The sequence below is a fragment of the Octopus sinensis genome, linkage group LG7 (assembly GCF_006345805.1).
Source record: "Octopus sinensis linkage group LG7, ASM634580v1, whole genome shotgun sequence".
Classification (NCBI taxonomy): Eukaryota; Metazoa; Mollusca; class Cephalopoda; order Octopoda; family Octopodidae; genus Octopus; species Octopus sinensis.
The window spans coordinates 48,790,078-48,813,187 of record NC_043003.1 but is presented as its reverse complement, the minus strand read 5'-3'; the positions used below and the strand labels follow the sequence as shown (position 1 = coordinate 48,813,187).

Genomic DNA, 23,110 nt, shown 5'->3' with positions numbered 1-23,110 from the left:
TGAGCATAGAAGGTCAGGACCCTCTCCCAGGAACATAGCACAATCCTAAGCCTAGGACATACAGTCTGTTGCAATTCTCTCTAAATAACAATAACAGATCTCTGAATTAAATATTTACAAATGCCTACAGTAGGCCATTTGTCTGACACAGTGTTCGCTTGAGATTATTGAGTATAATATATTCTTCATATTAATCTATTTGTCATCTGGTTCAACGCAACTAACTCTAACTGACCCATATATGCCTTTAGCAGAATCCATTATGTTTCAAGAATTCAGATCGGGTCTCCGGTCTGTAGATAATTCCTCTCTTCCTCCAGCTAGTCTAGAAGGTTCTGAAAAAGGTCATGAGCATTGTTCTTCCTCTGATGAAGCAATAAAAGATAATACTTAAAATGACATAATTCTACAATTATATGTATTATTAGAAATAAAGGTGTGGGACAAGCAGAATCTTTAGACTGTTGGACAAAAATGACTTGCAGTATTTGTCCTGAATCTTTACATCTTGAGTTCAAACCCCACCAAGATTAACCTTCCTTCTCTTTTATCTCTCATGAGTAAATAAAATAAATTACCAATCAAATACTGGGGTCATTTAGTATGAGAACAGCCCTTTCCACAAAATTTCAGACCTTCAGCCTATACTAGAAAAAAATTTTTAGAAATAAAGAAATGCTTCAAATAAACAACTGAAGTATGTGTGCTGTGTGTGTGTGTGCTTGTCAGACGTCCAGACTTCATATCCTATTACCACCGTTGTGCTGTGTTTATCAGTAAGATACATACTTCCTCAACAACGTAGTCCATTAAAATGTGTGTACCAATGAAATATAAAGGCTACAGACTGTTTTTCACTTCGCTTATTGTTTGTATCTTATTTTCAGAAAAGGTATACTGTGTTCCTACATATCATAAAAGGTGACTAAAATGGGTTAACAAACAGGAAGAGCATGTGACCAAAATATTGGGTTATTCGGAAAGTTTGTGCCGATTTATAGTAGCTTACCTTTCGACTTATTTAAATCCTATTTTATGGACTCAACCATGTTCTAAAAACATGGTTGAGTCCATAAAATAGGATTTGACTACACCTCCATTTAGAGCACAGTTTAAGCTATCTTTTCGTGGAAGAAGGTTTATGTTCCTATAACCTGTGTTAATTCTGTAACCCTTTAAAATAGAAGATAAGAAAGTTCATTTTCAGCGCTTGGTGCTTTGGGAACTAGACAAAAATTGCTGCAGCTCGGCTGGGATGTGTTACCCCACCCTCCATATTCACCAGATATTGCTCCTTCAGATTTCCACTTATTCAGGTCTCTGCAGAATAGTCTTAATGGTAAAAATTTCAATTCCTTGGATGACGTAAAAAGATACTGCGATGAATTCTTTGCCATGAAACCACCTCAATTCTGGGAAGAGGATATTTTCAAGTTAAAGGAAAGATGGAGACGCATTGTGCAACAAAATGGTTCATATTTGGTTGAGGGCACAAGGACAGACAAACAGACAAACACACACACACATTTATATATATACATGCACACACACACACACCAGACTACAGGCTTTTTTCAGTTTCTATCTACTAAATCTACCCACAGTCTCAGACATTTGCCCAAGGTGCACACAGTGGGACTGGACCTGAAACCATGTGGTTACAAAGCACTTTTCTAACCACACAGCTACATATATTAACTTTTATCAACATTTATTAGGAAATGCTGCTAAGCGTTTTGTTTGATGCTCTAACAATTATGCCACCTCATTGCTTTAATATATTATTAATATTTAGATTAAATTTTGCATTAGGCATAGACATGGCTGTATGTTATGAAAGCTTGCTTCTTAACTACATAGTTCTGGGTTCAGTCACACTGTGTGGCACCTTGGGCAGGTGCTTACTACTATAACCTCAGACTGATGGAAGCTTTGCAAGTGGATTTGGTCGATGGAAATTGAAAGAGGTCCATCATACATATAAGTTTATATATGTATGTATATGTGGCTTTGTGTTTGTCTCCCACCACTGATTAATGACAGGTGCTAGTGTGTTTATGTCCACATAAACTAGCAGTTCAGCAAAAGAGACTGTTAGAACAAGTACAAGGCTTGGCTTGGAAAGAAAGAACATATAGGTACTGGGGTCGATTCATTCGACTAAAAATTCTTCAAGGAGGTGCTGCAGCATGGCCACAGTCTAATGACTGAAACAGATATAAGCTAAATACTTACATTATAATAATATGCAAAACTAAAAGGCGTAGGAGTGGCTGTGTGGTAAGTAGCATGCTTATGAACCACATGGTTCTGGGTTCAGTCCCACTGCGTGGCACCTTGGCCAAGTGTCTTCTACTATTGTCTAGATCTGACCAAAGCCTTATGAGTGGATTTGGTAGATGGAAACTGAAAGAAGCCTGTCATATATTTGTATATATGTACGTGTGTGTGTATATGTTTGTGTGTCTGTGTTTGTCCCCCCAACATCGCTTGACAACCGATGCTGGTGTGTTTATGTCCCCGTAACTTAGCGGTTTGGCAAAAAGAGACCAATAGAATAAGTACTAGGCTTACAACGAATAAGTCCTGAGGTCGATTTGCTCGACTAAAGGTCGATTTGCTCGATTTGCTCCAGCAGTCAAATGACTGAAACAAGTAAAAGAGAGTAACTAATAGTACAAATGCTATAAATTCAACAACCAAAACAATTAAATGCAAAAGTCTCTGTAATACGAGAGTAAATTTTTGTTAATTATATAATTGAATTAATTACCTTAAATTCTTCATTGTGACAGCTTGTTTGTTGCAAGATGAAGATTACACACGAGGAGCGATTATGTGTTTAAACAATAAAGCAGTTTTTCTAAAATGAAGCGGTCCAGGATGTAAACAACATATATATATATATATGTCTGGTGTGTGTGTGTGTGTGTGTGTGTGTGTGTGTGTTTATAAAGTTGTGTAAATTTAGGTAACTTGATGTATTTTCCCATGACTAATTGACTCAATGAATTGAGGGACTACCCTTACATGTAAGTGGGGTGTGGTGTGTGTAAATATATTGTATTATATATTTATTATATATATATTGAATATGCAGGTATATGTGGTGTGTGATATATATATATATTATATATATATATATATAATATATACATATTTATATATATATACACACATACATATCTCATTTTTATATCATATAAGTATATATATATATATATATAATATATATATATATTCACAAGAGTTACAATATGGCTGCAGAAACTAATTTAAAGATAATAATCTATAACAAGAACAGGTAGATAGATAGCTAGATAGTATATATGAGCATCTCTAGACATGCAACTATATGCATGGGAAGACATCATAAGACAAAACATACAATCTACATGTATACATACATACATACGTACATACATACATACATACATAGTGGGTGGCACGTAAAAAGCACCCACTACACTCACGGATGGCTGAAACAGGTAAAAGAGTAAAAGAGTATATATATATATATATATATGTATATATGTATATATATTGTTATGGTGAGAATCGTGACTCTTCCTGTGAGAACTACTTGAACTTATATAAGTAACAGCATGTTTGGCTGGGAGTGAGATAATAATATATATGTATGTATATACATATATATATATGTAACCAAAAATGAAAACCTATAATTTTCATTAAATATGACAGAGGCTGTTATATATAAATATATACATACATACATATATATATATATATATAGACACACACACATATATATATATTAGATGCAGGAGAGACTGTGTGATAAGTAGCTTGCTTACAAACCACATGGTTCTGAGTTCTGTCCCACTGCATGGCACCTTGGGCAAGTGACTTATACTATAGCCTTGGGCGGACCAAAGCCTTGCAAGTAGATTTGGTAAATGGAAACTGAAAGAAGCCCATCATATATATATATATCTACACACATGTGTGTGTGTCTGTGTTTGTTCCCCAATCATTACTTGACAACTGATGGTAGTTTGTCTACATACCCGTAACTAAACATTTCGGCAAAAGAGACCGATAGATTAAGTACTAGGCTTACAATAAAAAGTCGTGGAGTCAATTTGCTTGACTAAAGGTGGTGCTCCATCATAGCCACAGTCTAATGACTGAACCAAATAAAAGAATAAAAGAATATATGCATCTATCTATATATATGTATGTATGTATGCATGCATATATATATATATATTGGCCTGCTCGCTTAGCCAGCGGGGTGGCGTCATATGAAGGCTAAAACAATGCGAAGCGCATTGTGACCAGCGATGTGTAGCAACATCTGATAGCCTGGTCGGTCACATGATATATATATGTATATATTTATATATATATATATATATATATATATATATATATATATATGCCAACCTATCACCCACACAATATCTTATGGTGGTGTAGATGTGTTGCGTGTTTGGTGGGCGTGTTTGTGAATATTTATGTATCTTTAAGGGTTGTGGTTTAAGTATACATTTACTGTAGGTAGTATGCATTATTGAAGTACATTATTCAGAGACAATAGTGAAACTGTATATAAAACTATTTTAAATATTTTGCAACAAAAGTATTTACTTACAAAGACATATGTATGTATGTATGTATGTATGTATGTATGTATGTATGTATGTATGTATCATCATCATCATCATCATCGTTTAGCGTCCGTTTTCCATGCTAGCATGGGTTGGACGGTTCAACTGGGGTCTGTGAAGCCAGAAGGCTTCATCAGGCCTAGTCAGATCTGGCAGTGTTTCTACAGCTGGATGCCCTTCCTAACGCCAACCACTCCGTGAGTGTAGTGGGTGCTTTTTACGTGCCACCCACTATGTATGTATGTATGTATGTACGTATGTATGTATGTATACATGTAGATTTGTATGTTTTGTCTTATGTATGTCTTCCCATGCATATAGTTGCATGTCTAGAGATGCTCATATATACTATCTAGCTATCTATCTACCTGTTCTTGTTATAGATTATTATCTTTAAATTAGTTTCTGCAGCCATATTGTAACTCTTGTGAACGACCATATTGTGAAATTCCTGTTCATCCTGATGATGGAGTCATTGCTGAGATGCACTTTAATTCGTAATTGGACCATGGAAGTGAACTCCTGAAATGGACATAGATGTGTTCTGACTTGATTTTGTGGAACTCTCTTATGCTTCTTGGACATCAACTTACCATGGTTTTTGTGAAACGAACTATTTTGACATATTTTTAATTCAGGCAACTAAACACTTTTTTCAGTTGATTGGTTTTTTTTAGTTTTTTAGTCATTTGACACTCTTTAGTAATTCCTTTTGATTACTTATTTCAGTCGATTGAATAAACCTTTTTTTAATAGGCCTTTTTATATATTTTGTATTTTTATGTGCATATATAAATTTTACCTTCTATGCTTTTATATATGTATTCCTTTTATATGTTGAAGGGCATGGTAATGTTTATATATGATCAAATGAATGGGAGCGTGATGTTATATAAAGTCATTGACTCAAATTTTATGTTTATTCTCTAAACATATGTATATCATCATCATCGTTTAATGTCAGTTTTCCATGCTAGCATGGGTTGGACGGTTCGACCGGAGTCTGGGAAGCCAGGAGGCTGCGCCAGGCTCCAGACAGATCTGGCAGTGTTTCTATAGCTATATGCCCTTACAAACGTTGGGAGTTCATTTCTAGTCTTCTCTAGAAAACATGTCTGGCCATGATGAAATATTATCTTACTTGGAAACAGATACCGGTTGGTCAATACACTGAAATGGGATAGCTACACAGTTTTTGCATATGAACGTGTTGCACAGTCTGTTTGGTGTCACTTATTAGACACAAGCTCATTGAAATTAAATGTTCTGTTTCACTTGTTTTCTCTCTCTTTCTCACTCTCTTTGTCTCTCTCTCTTTCTGCTCTCCATCCCTCTTTCTCTCCTTTCCCTGCCCAATTAAAAAACAGCAATGGCTCAAAAGAATGAAGGAATTAATGCTTTTAAATTAAGAACTCATTTTATTAATTATCATCATCATCGTTTAACGTCCACTTTCCATGCTAGCATGGGTTGGAATTATACTTTTAGAATTTTATTTTACACACATATAATTCTGTCCTTTGTCAAAACTCCTCCACAACCTATCTTCCACCCAAACCCACTCCCATCCCACCACCCATTATCAACCCTCGCCGCAGGCCCTTCCACTCTTCCTCATGTGCCTATCTGCACACTTTCTTTCACATTGCTCCTGCTCAAACAACTGCCCAAAATGTGCAGTACCAGTAATTCAAAGGGCCAGCCTTGCCACATTCTGTATCATGCAGAATCTCCCTGAAAGCTATGTTAAAGGTACGAGTGTCTGTGGAGTGCTCAGCCACTTGCACATTAATTTCACAAGCAGGCTGTTCTGTTGATTGGATGAACTGGAACCATTGTTCAGAGTTCCAGTAGCAAACAATAATTTTTTTTTTTTATGTGTGGTTCTGATTTTCATCTGTCAACGCCGTCATCAAATTTTATCTGCCTGATGCAAGTATAGAAAAGTGGATGGTAAATGATGATGATGATGGTGGTGGTGGCAAATGATGATGGTAATGTATCTACAGATGAAGGAAAAATAACTAAGGCACAGGCATGGCTGAGTGGTAAGAAGTTTGCTTCCCAACCACATGGTTCCGGGCTCAGTCTTACTACATGCCACCCTAGCTAAGTGTCTTCCACTAAAGCCCCAGACCAAGTCAAAGCCCTGTGAGTGGATTTAATGGATGGAAACTGAAAGAAGCATGTTGCATGTCTATACATGTGTGTGTTGTGTGTGTGTGCATGTGCGTGTATGTGTGCATGCATGCATGTATGTATGTGTGTGTGTGTGTGTGTGTGTGTGTGTGTGTGTGTATGGGCTTGAGTTTATCTCTCAACCAGTGTTGATATATTTACATACCTGTAACTTAGCAGTTTGACAAAAAGAATCCAATAGAATAAGTACCAGGTTTAAATGATAAATGCAGGGGTTGACTTAATTAATTAAACTCTTCAAGACAGTGACCCAGAACACATCATCAACATCGTCAGCGTGGTTATCATCATCATTGATTTAACATACACTTTTCCAGGTTTTCACAGGCCAAATGGAAAATATTGAGGCAAGTTTTCTGTGGTTGGATTTCTTTCCTGTCACCAACCCTCACCTGTTTCCCAAGTAAATTAATATTTTCCCATAACCAGACATGTTGTTACAGCATATTGGTAATTAACACCATGGCTTGTATGACAATGATACACATTTAAAACTATTGCATGATATTAAAGCATAGAAACACAAATATACTCACACATGCATATAGCTATATTATCAGAACATATATAAGTACATGAGCAGCAAATTAGGAATCCTAATGTCAGACAGATCCCATCAAGTAGTCATTTGGAAACATATTGCAATGAACAGTTTTGATATTTCATTTCTATAAACTTTTATTCAAGTGAAGTTAAAAGAATGGCACAAAGAAGAATTTTATTGAGAAAACCAAATCAGTTCTGAATGGATAATAATATTAATCTAAATTTAAGTTGATTTAAAAATGATATTCACCTAAAAACTGCTGTAATACTGAAAACATTTTATAGATTATTTCCCACCTAGTAATTAACAACATAGCAATGCCATTAAGCTATTGCTACAGTTATAATTTCTGTAAATATCCACCCAGATATAGCTATTGTTGCTAAGTAAATATTTACCAGAAGGTTGATAAAACGCATCTAAGTATTTGTACAAATACAAAAATAAAAAATAAAATGTGAAAATCCAGCTACATTAAAATTTGATTGACTAATTTGTATGTGTTTGCATGTGTGTGTGTACTCGCATGTGTGAGTGTGTGTGGAGAAACAGATGCCTGGTAACTGGAGGCCTGCTATTCGTAACTACGTAAGCTATTATGAGGTATGCATTGTTGGGTCATTGATAATTAAACAGGCAAGTCCACCAAGTGTGTGAGGCTGGTGATTTTGGAAGCCTAATGGATAAAAAATAAACATATTAAAGCACGAATTCAGGAGCATCGGTGGTTAACAAATCTGATGTCTGTGTGTATATAGCGTATATGCATACATACTCTCTCTCTTTTTTTTACTTTTTTTTTACTTGTTTCAGTCATTTGACTGTGACCATGCTAGAGCACCGCCTTTAGTTGAGAAAAATCGACCCCAGGACTTATTCTTTGTAAGCCTAGTACTTATTCTATCAGTCTCTTTTGCTGAACCACTAAGTTACAGGGATGTAAACACACCAGCATCAGTTGTCAAGCGATGTGTGTGTGTGTATGTGTGTGTCTGTGTGTGTGTGTTGTGTGTGTGTGTGTATGTGTATGTTTATCAGTTGTGCAAAGGTGTAGGATGAAATGGTTTGATAAGGGGTTATACACACACACGCGCACGCGCGCACACACACACACACACACACACACACACACATATTATACAGGGTGGACCAAAATGAACTGACACATTTGGAGGCTTAATAAAAGCACAAAATAAGAAATAATGAAAAGAAAAGTTTTATTTTCTGAATGTACATATAATGTCATTTTATTTCATTAAGTTTTAAAAATTAAGTCAGCTAAATGCTTCCCATCATTGTCAACACACTGTTGGAGACGTTCATGAAAGTTATCGATAACTCTATGGATCATCTCTTCTGGAATGGTGAAATGTGATTTCTTCTTGTGGGGATATTTAAAATCAAAAGTCTTCAATCATCGCCCTCGATCTATTGATGAATTAAAACGTGTAATTTGTGTAGAAATAGCAACCATTCCAGAAGAAATAATCCATCGAGTTATCGATAACTTTCATGAATATCTCCAACGTGTTGACAATGATGGAAAGCATGTATCTGATTTGATTTTAAAAAATTAATGAAATAAAATGGCATTATATGTACATTCAGAAAATAAAATTTTTCTTTTCATTATTTCTTATTTTTTGCTTTTATTAAGCCTCCAAATGTGTCAGATCATTTTGGTTCACCCTGTATATATATTAATAAGCAAATATGTAGCATAATTTGAACAATTATCTGCATATTCATATACATATATATGAGTAATTATTTGGGCCTTGGGTATACAGTTAGTAGTAGGCTGATTAAAGCATTTTCACTTATTAGGCAACCTAATGTCATCCACATTTCTGATATAAGAGTCACTGGATCTATCTCAGGAATTCTGCAGTGTTCGTTGAGCTTATAATGATTGAGAGTGACAGAAAATAGAGTTTGCAAGAATCTTTATTCAACACAATGATTGTTTCAACCCATTCTGCATCTGTCCCTTGTGGGTAGGATACTGTACAACTGGTTGTGTTGTATCCTCCAGGGCAGAATGCATTTCATTGAGTGTCTTGTTTTAAATAAGATACTTCGTTAAATATACTCAGTTTTGCTTGGCATGTTGTAGTCGCAATTAGGTTGTTGGCTGTAATGATAGAGGATGGATACAATTTCCAGTTAATAGGTCTGGCTACGGTTCACAGTGAATACATGACAGAGTAAAGTAATAAAAAATAAAAAAAATTAATAAATTACAAAATATAAGAATTAAAAGATAAGCTGAAGAAAGATAAGTATATACATGTTGACATGAACACATGTATAGACATACATACACCTACACCCCACACTTGCTACGGACTATTACCAGACCATTAGCATATATATTAATCAAAGTACTATAAACCTATTACAGCTTAATACAGTTCTATATTTAAGAGATGAGGAATTATGTACATTATTTACATTATTTATATTCGACGGATATTTGTCCTCATCTTGTTTGTTGTTAACACAACGTTTCGGCTGATATACCCTCCAGCCTTCATCAGGTGTCTTGGGGAAATTTCGATCCTGGGTTCCCATTCCTAAGGTATTTTTTTGATGTTATTATTATTATTATTATTATTATTTTTTTTTTAGTGTTCAGGTCACTGCTTGGAATCAAACTCGGAATCTTGGGGTTAGTAACCCGTGCTCTTAACCACTACTCCATATGCCCATGGGCATATTACAGCTTGTCATACCAATTGGTTTTCCACTGGATAGTAGGCATCTAGTCAGTTATATAACTTGAGATTAGATTACAATCAACTTATCTAGCATTTGATACAAAACTGATAGGTAAGATTGGCTGTAACGGATCTGTAATATTGTATATGTTAACCCTTTAGCATTTAAACTGGCCATATCAGGCCCAAATATTCTTTCTTTTTTATGATAAAACCACCAGTCATATCTGGCCTCTCACACCTATACTACAATGTCATTTTGAAAATAGACAACGACATCTTTAAAATTTCAAAGCTATGAGAAAATGAAGGATTAAAACAAAACATTTGAATAAATAAGCATTACATTTGATAGAATAATCTGAATGCTAAAGGGTTAATGAACCCAATCTGTTGACAGATATACAAGTGCCTGCTTTCTCTGATTAATAGATTTTTAGGTGAACATGTGTGTGAGGGGGAAGGGGTATTGAGTATGCTTTTTTCTGTTGTAGAAAATTTATTTGTTTAAACTAAAAGTTTCACAGCTTGAGTCTCAGGTGACTGTCAGCTTGTCATTTTTAGGTGAAGAACTTTTTTCTAATTTTCTGCTCATGCTCATGTATACGTGGATCATTAATGTAGTAGTGGCTGTGTGGTAAGTAACTTGCTTAACAACTAAATGGTTCTGGGTTCAGTCCCACTGTATGACAGTAGATGGAAGTCAGGAGGAGATGATGAGCAGTGATTTGGCCACCAATGCTGACTTGCCACTGGGAGGATGTTATAGTTCAGGGTCAAAACACCCAGAGATTGTTGGACAGTGTCTGATGACATCAATTTCTCTTGGTCAAAGCTACATTCACCAAAGTTGAATGAAAGAGAAGCATCGTTTAGATGTAATCAGTCTCTTATAAGGCTAGATTAAGACCTGTGGAGGGTTTATGCACCTAAAAAATTTTAGTGCTCCCATATATATACATATGTAATTCAAAGTATAAACAATAATAAACCATAAAATAAACTTTTATTTTTCCAAATTGAAACAAAACTAACAGCAAAGTGGAAATTAATGTTTAATTTTGTATACTTCCACTCTCTTTACTCTTTTACTCTTTTACTTGTTTCAGCTATTTGACTGTGGCCATGCTGGAGCACCACTTTCAGTCGAGCAAATCAACCCCAGGGCTTATGCTTTATAAGCCTAGTATAGTACTTATTCTATCAGTCTCTTTTGCTGAACCGCTAAGTTACGGGGACGTAAACACATCAGCATTGGTTGTCAAACAATGTTGGGAGGACAAACACAGATGCACAAACATATACACACACATACATACATATATATATATAACGGGAAGCTTTATGAAAATAGACAAAAGACGAAGGCAGGTGGAAAACAAACAAACAATTGTATTATATATATATATATACGGTGGCCTTCTTTCAGTTTCCATCTACCAAATCCACTCACAAGGCTTTGGTTGGCCCTAGGCTATAGTAGAAGACACTTGGCCAAGATGCCACGCAGTGGGACTGAACCTGGAACCATGTAGTTGGTAAGCAAGCTACGTACCACACAGCTACTTCTGAAAAGTTTCCTCCTACTTTTTTGAATTGAAGTCTTTGATCAGTTCCAAACTATGACACCATGAACACATATAAACTACAGTCAGTATTATTTTAGCAAGTTTAAAGTGATTTCTTTTGTGTCATAAACCATTTAGCATTTCTGTGGTGTTGCTCATTCCCTTGAAGCCCCAAGCACATGTTTATTTTGGTTAATGGTTAATCCAGCTCTGGTCTCTTATTAACTGTTATCTTTATTAACACCTCACAGTTAGTAAACAAAAAAAAAATCTCCACATGAAATTCTATTTATGAACAGCAAGCACTTCCACATACCACATTTTTTACTCATACTTGGCTTAACAATCATACATATACAACATGGTTCAAATATCCTTAGAAGGTTGAAGTGACCTTTCTTAAGGCTAAAAAAGACATAAACAAAACACTTGAGTGTTGAACAATTATTATTAACCCACTACAAGTTATAATGACTAGTAGATTTCCACATGCTACTTCAAGGACATTCAGGATGGTGCTTTCACCATTATCTTTCATGTTTGACTGCACCCATAAAAAAACAAAGAACAATTAAAATAAAAACAATAAAAAAGGAAAATAGTATAGGTGCCAGTGTGACAGGGTAGTAAGAAGCTTGAGTATGTCCTCTTGTTGTTTTATTTGTTAGTTTTAATGGTCAATGTGACCATATATATGTATGTATGTATGTATGTATGTATGTATAATAATAATAATAATAATAACAATAATAATAATAATAATAATAATAATAATAATAATAATAATAATAATATAATAATAATAATAATAATAATAATAATAATAATAATAATAATAATAATAATAATAATAATAATAGTAATAATCTTTTCTACTCTAGGCACAAGGCCTGGAATTTTGGAGGAGAGAGGCCAGTTGATTAGATCGACTCCAGTATGCAACTGGTACTTAATTTATTGACCCCAAAAGGATGAAAGGCAAAGTTGACCTCGTTGGAATTTGAGTTGAAATTCCACTAAGTATTTTGCCCAGCATGCTAACGTTTCTGACAGCTCACCAACTTAATAATAATAATAATAATAATAATAATAATAATAATAATAACAACAACAACAACAACAACAATAAAAATGATAATAATAAATTTCATTGAAAATCACAAGAAGTGCAAGAAGTTTCATTCTGTCATGAAGGAGAGCAAAAAATTGGACAATGGACGTTAAACAATGATGACAATGATGATGATGATATATATACAGGGTGTAGTAAAATTTTAAATACCACTGAATTTTGTAATTTTTATTTCAAATTACATTTCAATCAGCTAATGAAATCTAGAATTATAATATGAATTGCAACAGGGCTTCGCTTTCAGTGTGTGTTTATGTGTGTGTGTGTGTGTGTGTGTGTGTGTGTGTGTGTGTGTGTGTGTGTGTGTGTGTGTGTGTGTGTGTGTGTGTGTGTGTGATAAACTGTTGCAGTATTTTGGATGTTTGAATGTTCTCAGTGCCAGATTTAGACATGAGCTTTAGGGATTACCCTCCCCAGGGTCCTCCACCAACTGAAGACCTCTAGAGATTAAGTGAAAAGCAATGGAAAATATAAATAGGATCCCGACAGTATTTGTAGGTGTCGGGGATGGCTACAAGTTCTTAAATCCAGTCCTAAGTGTTCTTGTTCATTAAGCAGAACTATCTCTTCATTGAATTATGATGTTACCAAGTACTCTGAAGACACCTGTACTGTAAGCACTCTTTATGTAATTTTCAGGTAAAATCAGCACAGTACATTTTGATGAGACTGGGATTTTTATATCATCATACAGTTTTTACATTCTTTTCTTTTCTACTCTAGGCACAAGGCCTGAAATTTTGGGGAAGGTGGGGGGTGGGGCAGCCAATCAGATCGACCCAAATACACAACTTGTACTTAATTTATTAACCCTGAAAGGATGAAAGGCAAAGTCGACCTCGGTGGAGTTTGAACTCAGAACATAAAGACAGACGGAATACTGCTAAGCATTTCACCCGACATGCTAACATTTCTTATTTCTTTATCGCCCACAAAGGGCTACACACAGAGGAGAAAAACAAGGACAGACAAATGGATTAAGTCGATTATATCGACCTCAGTGTGTAACTGGTGCTTGCTTATTTAATCGACCCCAAAAGGATGAAAGGCAAAGTTGACCTCGGCGGAATTTGAACTCAGAACGTAGCAGCAGACGAAATACCGCTAAACATTTCGCCCGGCATGCTAATGTTTCTGCCAGCTCACCGCCTTATTTTTTTCTTTTTTATTCTTTTTGCATCAGGTCTGGATAACTTCAGCAGCATGCTAACATTTCTTATTTCTTTATTGCCCACAAAGGGCTAAACATAGAGGGGACAAACAAGGACAGACAAACGATTAAGTCGATTACATCGACCCAGTGTGTAACTGGTACTTAATTTATCGACCCCGTAAGGATAAAAAGCAAAGTCGACCTCGGCGGAATTTGAACTCAGCACGCAGCGGCGGATGAAATACCACAAAGCATTCCACCCGGCATGCTAACATTTCTGCCAGCTCACTGCCTTCATACAGTTTTTATATTACTCCAGTAATAACATTTTTTTTTCTAATTTTAGTACAAAGGTAGAAACTTTTGTTAGTGTGGAGAGAAAAGTTGATTAAATTGACTCCAGTGTTCAACTAGTACTTATTATTTTATTGACCTCCAAGAGAATAAAAGGCAAAGTTGACCTCAGTGGCATTTGAGCTCAGAAAATCATCATCATCATCATCATCGTTTAACATCTGCATTTCATGCTAGCATGGATTGGACGATTTGACTGAGGACTGGCAAACCAGATGGCTGCACCAGGCTCCAATCTTGATCTGGCAGAGTTTCTACAGCTGGATGCCCTTCCTAACGCCAACCACTCCGAGAGTGTAGTGGATGCTTTTACGTGCCACCAGCATAAGGGCCAGTCAGGCAGTACTGGCAACAGCCACGCTCAAATGGTGTTTTTTACATGCCACCTGCACAGGAGCCAGTCCAGTGGCACTGGCAACGATCTCACTTGAATGTCTTTTTTCACGTTCCACTGGCACAAGTGCCAGAGACAAAAGGAATGCTACTAAGAATTTTGTTTGGCATGGTAATTATTCTGCCTGTTCACTGTCTTATGGCTTTAAATTTTGGTATAAGGTGAGCAATTTTAGAGGGTGGGATTTAGTTGGTTACATCAACCCCAGTATTCAACTGGTACATATTATTTTTATAAATCTCAAAAGGCAAAGTTGATCTCAGCAGCATTTGAACTAAAAAGATAAGGAACGAGAAGAAATGCTGCTAAACATCTTGTTTAATATGCGAATGATGCTGACAGCTTGCCACCATAATTTCAGCAATAACAATGATAATATTTTTTTCTACTCAAGGCACAAGGCCTGAAATTTTCGGGAAGGGGGCCAGTTGATTAAATCGACCCTAGTACTTGACTAGTACTTAATTTATTGACCCCGAAAGGATGAAAGGCAAAGTTGACCTTGGTGGAATTTGAACTTAGAATGTAAAAGCAGACAAAATACTGCTAAGCATTTCACCTGGTGTGCTAACGTTTCTGCCAGCCTTGATAACAATAATAATACTGGTTTCAAATTTTGAAGGAAGTGGGTGCATCAATTACATCAACCCCAGTGCTCAAATGATATTTATTTTATTGACTCTCAAAATTACAAAAAGCAAAGCCAACCATGGCGGAATTTGAACTCAATGTAAAGACGGACAAAATGTTGCAATGTACTTGCCCAGCATGCTAATGGTTTCAAATTTTGGCATGAGGGCAGTAAATTTTGGGGAGGGGTAAGTTGATTGCAAGAACCCAGTGCTGAACTGATACTTATACTGTCAACCCTAATAGGGTGAAAGGCAATGTTAACCATGGCAGAATTTGCACTCAGAATGTAAAAACAGATGAAATACCACTAAGCATTTTGCCTGGCTTGCTAATGATTCTGCTGGCTGGCCACCTTATAACAATAATAATATTCGTTTCAAATTTTGGCACAAGGCCAGCAACTTCAGGGAGGGATAAATCAATTTTCAATGACACCAATGTTCAACTGGTACTTATTTTATCGATTCTGAAAGGATGAAAGGCCAAGTCAACCCTGGTGGCATTTGAACTCAGAACATTAAGTAGGAAGAAATGCCTCCAAGCATTTTTCCCAGAAGATAATAATTCTACCAGTTCACCGCATTATAACAATAATAATATTAAGACAGAATAATAATTACAATTTCTTTGTGGTAGCTCTGATAGCCCTTGATATTTTGTGCTAAGGCATTTAAATTTTAAGAGTCTCAGTCTGCTCAGCTGTAAACTAATACCGTGGATAGGTACTGTGCACTGCTGTAAACAGTTTGAACAATGAAAATGTGAAAAGCACTGTAAAATTTGGTAATTGAGGATTGAATCCACACTATACCTGCATGAAGCCACAACAAATATGTTGTGGAATAAAAAATTTATCTACTGTAATGGAAAAAGTGTAACAGTAAAAATGAAGAATTATCGGAGTAATGGCCATTTAAAAAGTATGTATGTATAGAAAAGTATGAATGAAGCCTTTAATGTTTAAGATTCAAATTAAGGAAGTGCAATAATAATGTTTAGCAGTTCAAAACTGTAAGTAGTGAAATGCAGAATTAGGTCGGCTGATCGTGAGAATCAAATATTGATTGCTTCGCTAAAAACTGCAGGTGGTATCGGTTATTTCCCTAGGGTTGTTTCAATAAAATATTAGTAATATGTAGTAGATAGAAGGATCTATTGGAGGGGCCCTATTATCGATATTTTTCAGCAATCTAAGTATGTCATGAGATTTCCAGACATGAGTTCTACACACGTGTCAAATGAAGTATAAAAGTGATATTGTCAGCAAAAATTGGAAATTGGACATAAACAATAAAATGGGTTATTTCTCTTGAGTGTTAAAAAAATATTGTACAGGTGCTATGGGTTATTTCTCTTGAGTGTTTAAAAAATTAGTTATATGAGGTAGATATAATGGTCCCTACCAGAGGCCGTATTATTGATTTTTTCAACAATCTAAGTATGAGTTTTCCAGACATGAGTTTTACTCACATTTCAAGTTTCATCAAATTCAATAAAACGATGTAGGAAGACCTAGCTAACAATACAACAAACAAACACACACTGATTTTCCACATATGTAGTATATATATATATATATGTATGTATGTATGTATATATACTCTTTTAGTCTTTTACTCTTTTACTTGTTTCAGTCATTTGACTGTGGCCATGCTGGAGCACCGCCTTTAGTCAAGCAAATCGACCCTAGGACTTATTCTTTGTAAGCCTAGTTCTTATTCTATTGGTCTCTTTTGCCGAACCACTAAGTTACAGGGGCGTAAACACACCAGCATCGGTTGTTAAGTGATGTTGGGGGTACAAACACAGACACACTAACATATACACACACACACACACACACACACACATATATATATATATATAATATATATATATATATATATATATATACACACATATATATATACGACAGGCTTCTTTCAGTTTCCATCTACCAAATCCACTCATAAGGCTTTGGTTGGTCTGAGGCTATAGTAGAAGACACTTGCCCAAGGTGCCACACAGTGAGACTAAATCCGGAACCATGTGGTTCGTAAGCAAGCTACTTACCATAGAGCCATTCCTTCACCTATAAACATTTATATATGTATTCATACTCCATTACACATATACAAACATCTCAAACAAATAGAGGAATTAATTTAATAATATTAATTGCTTGTTTGTTAAGAAGGAGCAGAAATAAGTAAAAGCGAAACGGCTGTTAACAATGATTGTTATGTCGTTCAACCGTATCAATGTTATTATTGATAGACACTAGTAATTAGTTATAGTCATTTTCCAGATGACTTAATATCACTTCAATAAAGATGTAAATTCCACATATTTATATTTATACGTATGTACATGTATGTGAGTGTGTAAATGCATGTATATGTGTGTGTGTGTGTGTGTATACATGAGCATGGCATGTGTATGTATCCTAGTTTCTAGAGTAGCTACACTATCCCTATATGTTGTAAGAAGCGGCTAAAAGGAGTTGACACCAGGAAGGGCACCCAGCTCTAAAACACTGCCTCAAAATAACCCCGTCCAACAAACCTACACCAACATGGAAGAGTAGATGTAAAAATGATGATGATGTTGATGGTGATGGTGATAGTTGTTTGTTTATTTATTCATTTTCTGAAAGATTTCAATGCAAAGGCTTAGAATGATTCCCCTCCAGGTACGTTGCTAATTGCCAAGTTCAGGATACAGACAATTTCTATTTGCGTACTTTCTGCTCATTCTGTGAAAAAAGAAAAACAATAAAACACAACTAGGTGCAGGCGTGACTGGGTGGTAAGAAGTTTGCTTCCCAGCCACTTGGTTCCAGGTTCAGTTCCACTGCATGTCTCCTTGGGCAAGTGTCTTCTGGTATAGCCTCAGTCCAACGAAGCCTTGCGAATGGATTAGGGAGAAGGAAACTGAACAGAACTCATTGTGCATGTGTGTGTGTGTGTGTGTGTGTGTGTGTTTGTGTCTGTGTTGGTCCTCCACCACTGCTTGACGACCTGTGCTGGTGTATTTATGTCTCTGTAACTTAGTGGTTCAGCAAAAGTGAATGAGAGAATAAGTACCAGGCTTTAAAAGAAAATAAGTACTAGGATTGATGAGTTTGACTAAAATTCCTCAAGGCAGTGTCCCAACATAGCCACAGTCTAATGACTAAAGCAAGTAAAAGATAAAAGATAAAAGGATAAAGGGTAAAGACCCTCTGGTCATGAATGACCATGGGATTGAGCCTAGAAAGTTCCCCTCCAAGACATAAGTCCAGGTAGGGTTGTTTATGGAGGACCAGCAGTCACCCATGCATATCAGCCTTCACTCTGCATGCCACTGATGTTGTCCAAGGGAAAGGTAAAGGGGTCGATACAGCTTGGCACCTGTGACGTCACATCTCATTTCTACAGCTGAATGAACTGGAGCAACATGAAATAAAGTGTCTTGCTCAAGAACACAACATACAGCCCGGTTGAGAAATTGAACTCACTACCTCATGATTGTGAGCCCGATGCTCTAACCACTGAGCCATGCACCTTCACCAAAAGATATAAGATTCATAAGATTTTAGCTTTACACCACAAACCAACCATCACCTCCATGTTCCTCACTTCTATAGTTCAAAATCTCATCCCATAAACTGGCACAAGAACACAGACTTTTTGTTGTTGTTGTCATTGGTGGTGGTGGCGGCGGCGGCAGTGGTAATAGTTGAAGTGACCATACTTTATGTGTGGTATTTATTTCATTGAGCAAAGAGTGGATGAAATGAATAGCTGATGCTGGTGAGATTTGAAGAGAGGACATAGAACAATGAATCTAAATACTGCAAGGTATTTGCTTCCACAGTTTATGGCCCTCATCTGTGACTCTGATAATGATATCTAACATAGATACAAAGTCACATATTTTGTGGATACTGAGTATAATCAATTGAATTGACTCAATCTCTGATTGGTATTTTATTTTATCAACCTCAAAGAAGGATATCAGGTAAAATTATTCTCAGCAGTAAACCAAGAATAACCATTATCCACTATAATCACATGTTTAGAGAGCCAACAGAAGGAACATTACAGAGGATTTTTCTAGAATTAAATTTATTGTGGCACTACTTTAAAGGAACTTAAATAAAAGGGTATCAAAAATCTGCATCTTTTTTTGTCTTAATTATAAATAATTTATTTATATTATTTATTAGGGGTATATTATGCTGACGAGCTGAAATAACTGAAATATCAATATTATTCACCGTCAAGATGAGTTGTCACCCCTTGTTTGAGGAATTCAGTGTTTTTTAACACTTAGTGTCTTAGAGAGACTTTGCTCCTGATTCAATCCCACAGCTAATAAATGTATAAATAAAACACATACATTCAGTATGTTACATTGGTAATGTTTACATTATTAAAACTGCTTTTAATTAAAAATTTAATTTTGTTTTAACTACGCAGTATTGTTACATATCAGTAAAGAGACTACACTATTTGTATGGATTTCTCAAACTTGCAATTCCAGTGTTTCAAGGTGACTCGGGTATATGCTGCTGAAGAGCTGAAATAACAGTGAAATATTAATATTCATCATTCTCGTTCAACTACTGAGTGAGTTGTCACACCTGGTTTGAGGTATTCAGTGTTTTTTAACACTTGGTGTCTTAAAGAGACTTTTCCCCTGATGTAATTCCACAGCTAATAAGTGCCAAAAACAAAACACATACATTCAGTATGTGGTATCAGTAATACTTACTATGATTTAGTGTAAAATAAATACATTTAAATATAACCAAACAGATTATATCTAATATAGTTTTCAGGTCTGACCTAGAGAGATGAGTCCGGCCTAGAGAGATCGGTCCGGCCAATCAGATCTGACTTACAACTAAGCAACTACAACAATAATGGTAACAATATGTTAATATCTTCATAATTTATTCTTTATTCTCTTAAAAACTATCATGTTTCATGTCTACCGGTGGATGGAAGCAGGAAACTGCTCATGTGTACCCTCCTTGGAATATTAAAATCGATTAGCTTCGTTTAAAAATACATAGACATATGACAACAAACTGAAGAAGTACAGTCGATATAATCAGCGACAGTATTTTTTTTTTTTTTTTACTTTTCTTGGACTCTGAAACTCAACATGACATATGGCGAATCTTTTATATGATCGCTAGACCTATTAGAAATTGCTGCCGAAACTAATCCCGGTTTAAATAAGCAGAAGACGCAATAGAGAGATCACAGCTCTGCTTGGTTAGAACTAACCTGGGCACTAGCAGCAGCAGCAGCAGCAGCAGCAGCAGCAACAACAACAACAACAACAACAACAACAACCGATTTTACTATGTCGTTCTAATTTCATTTACATACATTAAGTATGAAAGGAAAGTTATATCAAATCCACCACTTCATTAGTATTTTATCGATTCCAGTTCTTGGTTGGTATTTTATTATATTGATTCCTGAAGACTGAAAGGCAAAATTAACTTCGGTCGGATTCGAACTAGACACTGAAAGTATTTTGTACGACGTTCCAACAATTCTGCCAAACCACGAATTTTCAAGGGGCTTAACTCTCTTCGCCTTATGTATTCTAAAATTTTATAGACACTGCAGTCTCTGAAAACTAATCAATCCCAGTGCTAGGAAAACTCAGATTTATAACTTTTATATGATGGGATTTATATATAATGAGTAGAAATTTAAAGGTTCGGGGGTGATCTTTCGTATTACATATGTATAAAGTGGTGAACAACATAGTGAAAAGAAAACAGCTTCTGAACCATGAGACGGTAAATCATAGTCTTCATTTCGTAGATACCAAAGATGAAATGTACAACTCGTTTGAAAGGACATGGAATTTCATCAAAAGTTAATATTCATGTATGGAAGTTCAAAGAATCTATTCTCAACTAACAAAAGTTTACTATGCGTTATTTTCGCAAAAATAAGGCATATGCGATCTGTTTACTCAATAAATAAAGAAGTAGTTTAACAGTAAATAATGGTATGGCAGGTATTTTCCTTTCACCTTGTTGTCCACCATTATATGTAAATAAAATGAAAGAGGGAAGGTAAATGAAAAAAAGGAAGGTAAACGAAAAAGGGAAGGTAAATGAAAAAAGGAAGGTAAACGAAAAAGCGGAGGTAAATGAAAAAAAGGAAGGTAAACGAAAAAGCGGAGGTAAACGAAAAAAGGAAGGTAAATGAATTAAAGGACGTAGTATGTAGTTTTAGTCACTGATGTGGGAATTATACGACTCGATTAATCGATAACGACATTGGTATCACTTCACCTACAAGAGAAAACTTCATTTTGTTTGCGTCAGTTAATGAATTTAGTTTCACTATTACCTTGGTAATTTCTCTCGACTTTCTCGACAACTCAATCGCTACCCAAACCATTTATTTTTCTATCAGTTTTCCTACACACCGATCTCCACTAATTTCTCGAGTATTCTCCTGATTTAATGCACATAAAATCCACTTCTCATTTTCTCAATTTCTTCCCAAGAACATAGACTCCTGTAGACTCGAGGAAACACATCACCAGAAAAAAAAAGAAAGATACTTAACGGGATGAAAAAAGTGGGATTTTTTACGCTGAACTTAAAGACGTTGGGGATGAAAAGAATTGGAGGCTAGTTAACATGACCAGAGAAGTTGCACATTTGGCACTGGTTCGGGAACGAAATTTTCTTAGGAGGTGCAAATTCAGGTCCAAAGTTTTTTTACAAACAAGATCTTATTGTTTCATTTATTTATTTATTTATTTATTTATTTATGCTCTTTGAGAAGAAACCTAATATCAAGCTGCTTTTTAAAGATCACCTTTTTGCGCACAGTTTTCTAAAACCTGTGAAAACTAAGTAGAGGTGTAAAATTTGATTTTGCATCGGCAAAAATTTTAGGTGTGCTTGCATGCCCTGTTCTCAGACCAATGCGATTTTAGAAACGGGACACATTTTCACGATAAAGTTGAATAAATTCCTGCAGCAAAAGAGATATTAATGAGTTTGGTAATGATGAGGGATACCTGGAGCGTAATGTTAGAGACGACGATGATGATGATGATGTGTGTGTGTGTGTGTAATGTATATGTGTATGTGTATGATTTTATATTAAGCAATATACATACATAAGTAAATTTATATCCAATATATAAGAAAATGTATATCCTATATAAATGGGGTGGGTTCAGCACACTCTGTAAAGTGGTTGGCGTTAGGAAGGATATCTAACCCTAGAAACCATGCCAAAAGAGAGAATTTGGAGCTTGGGAAGCTTTCTGGTTGGCCAGCGCATCAAACCATCCAACACATGCCAGCATGGAAAACGAATGTTAAATGATGACAATGATGATGATGAAATTTATGCCAACTTATTCATTGAATAATCACAACTGGGATTGAAATTATCAGAACCAATTAGTAGACGAACACTAACGACTGTTCAAAAATCTTAAAGAAACAAGGGAAGTAACTCTAATCAGCTAAGTTAAGTGAAATATAGGTAACGCATATTTTTTTTTAAGTGATTAGGTGAAAGTACGCTACAAAGATAGCTAACAGAAGCGCTTCTTCTCAATGTATCTTCTACCCGTAACAAAAACGACTTCTGCTTCTCTGAACCAATCAGCTTCATACACCCTCCCTTGCGAGCTACATATATCTTCCACTCAAGAACATACGCTTGTTTTCATTACCAAATAGTGCCTTCCATATCAGAATCTTATTTCTTCATTGCCCACAAGGAGCTAAACATAGAGGGGACAAACAACGAC

General features: G+C 35.7%; 1 protein-coding gene across 3 annotated transcripts in view; it reads right to left on the bottom strand.

The window, feature by feature from the left end:
- LOC115214256 (chitotriosidase-1) overlaps positions 1–23,110 on the bottom strand; it is a 105,134-nt gene that overhangs the window by 75,817 nt on the left and 6,207 nt on the right. The window contains exon 1 of one of the 3 annotated variants that reach the window (XM_029783392.2): positions 2,774–2,900. The exons of 1 other annotated variant lie outside the window; for it this stretch is intronic. In XM_029783392.2, coding sequence (XP_029639252.1) covers positions 2,774–2,787 — 14 coding nt within the window. In that variant the 5' untranslated portion in view covers positions 2,788–2,900. Of the gene's footprint in view, positions 1–2,773; positions 2,901–23,110 lie in introns of those variants that run through there. One more of the 3 variants, XM_036504748.1, reaches the window with a different exon arrangement.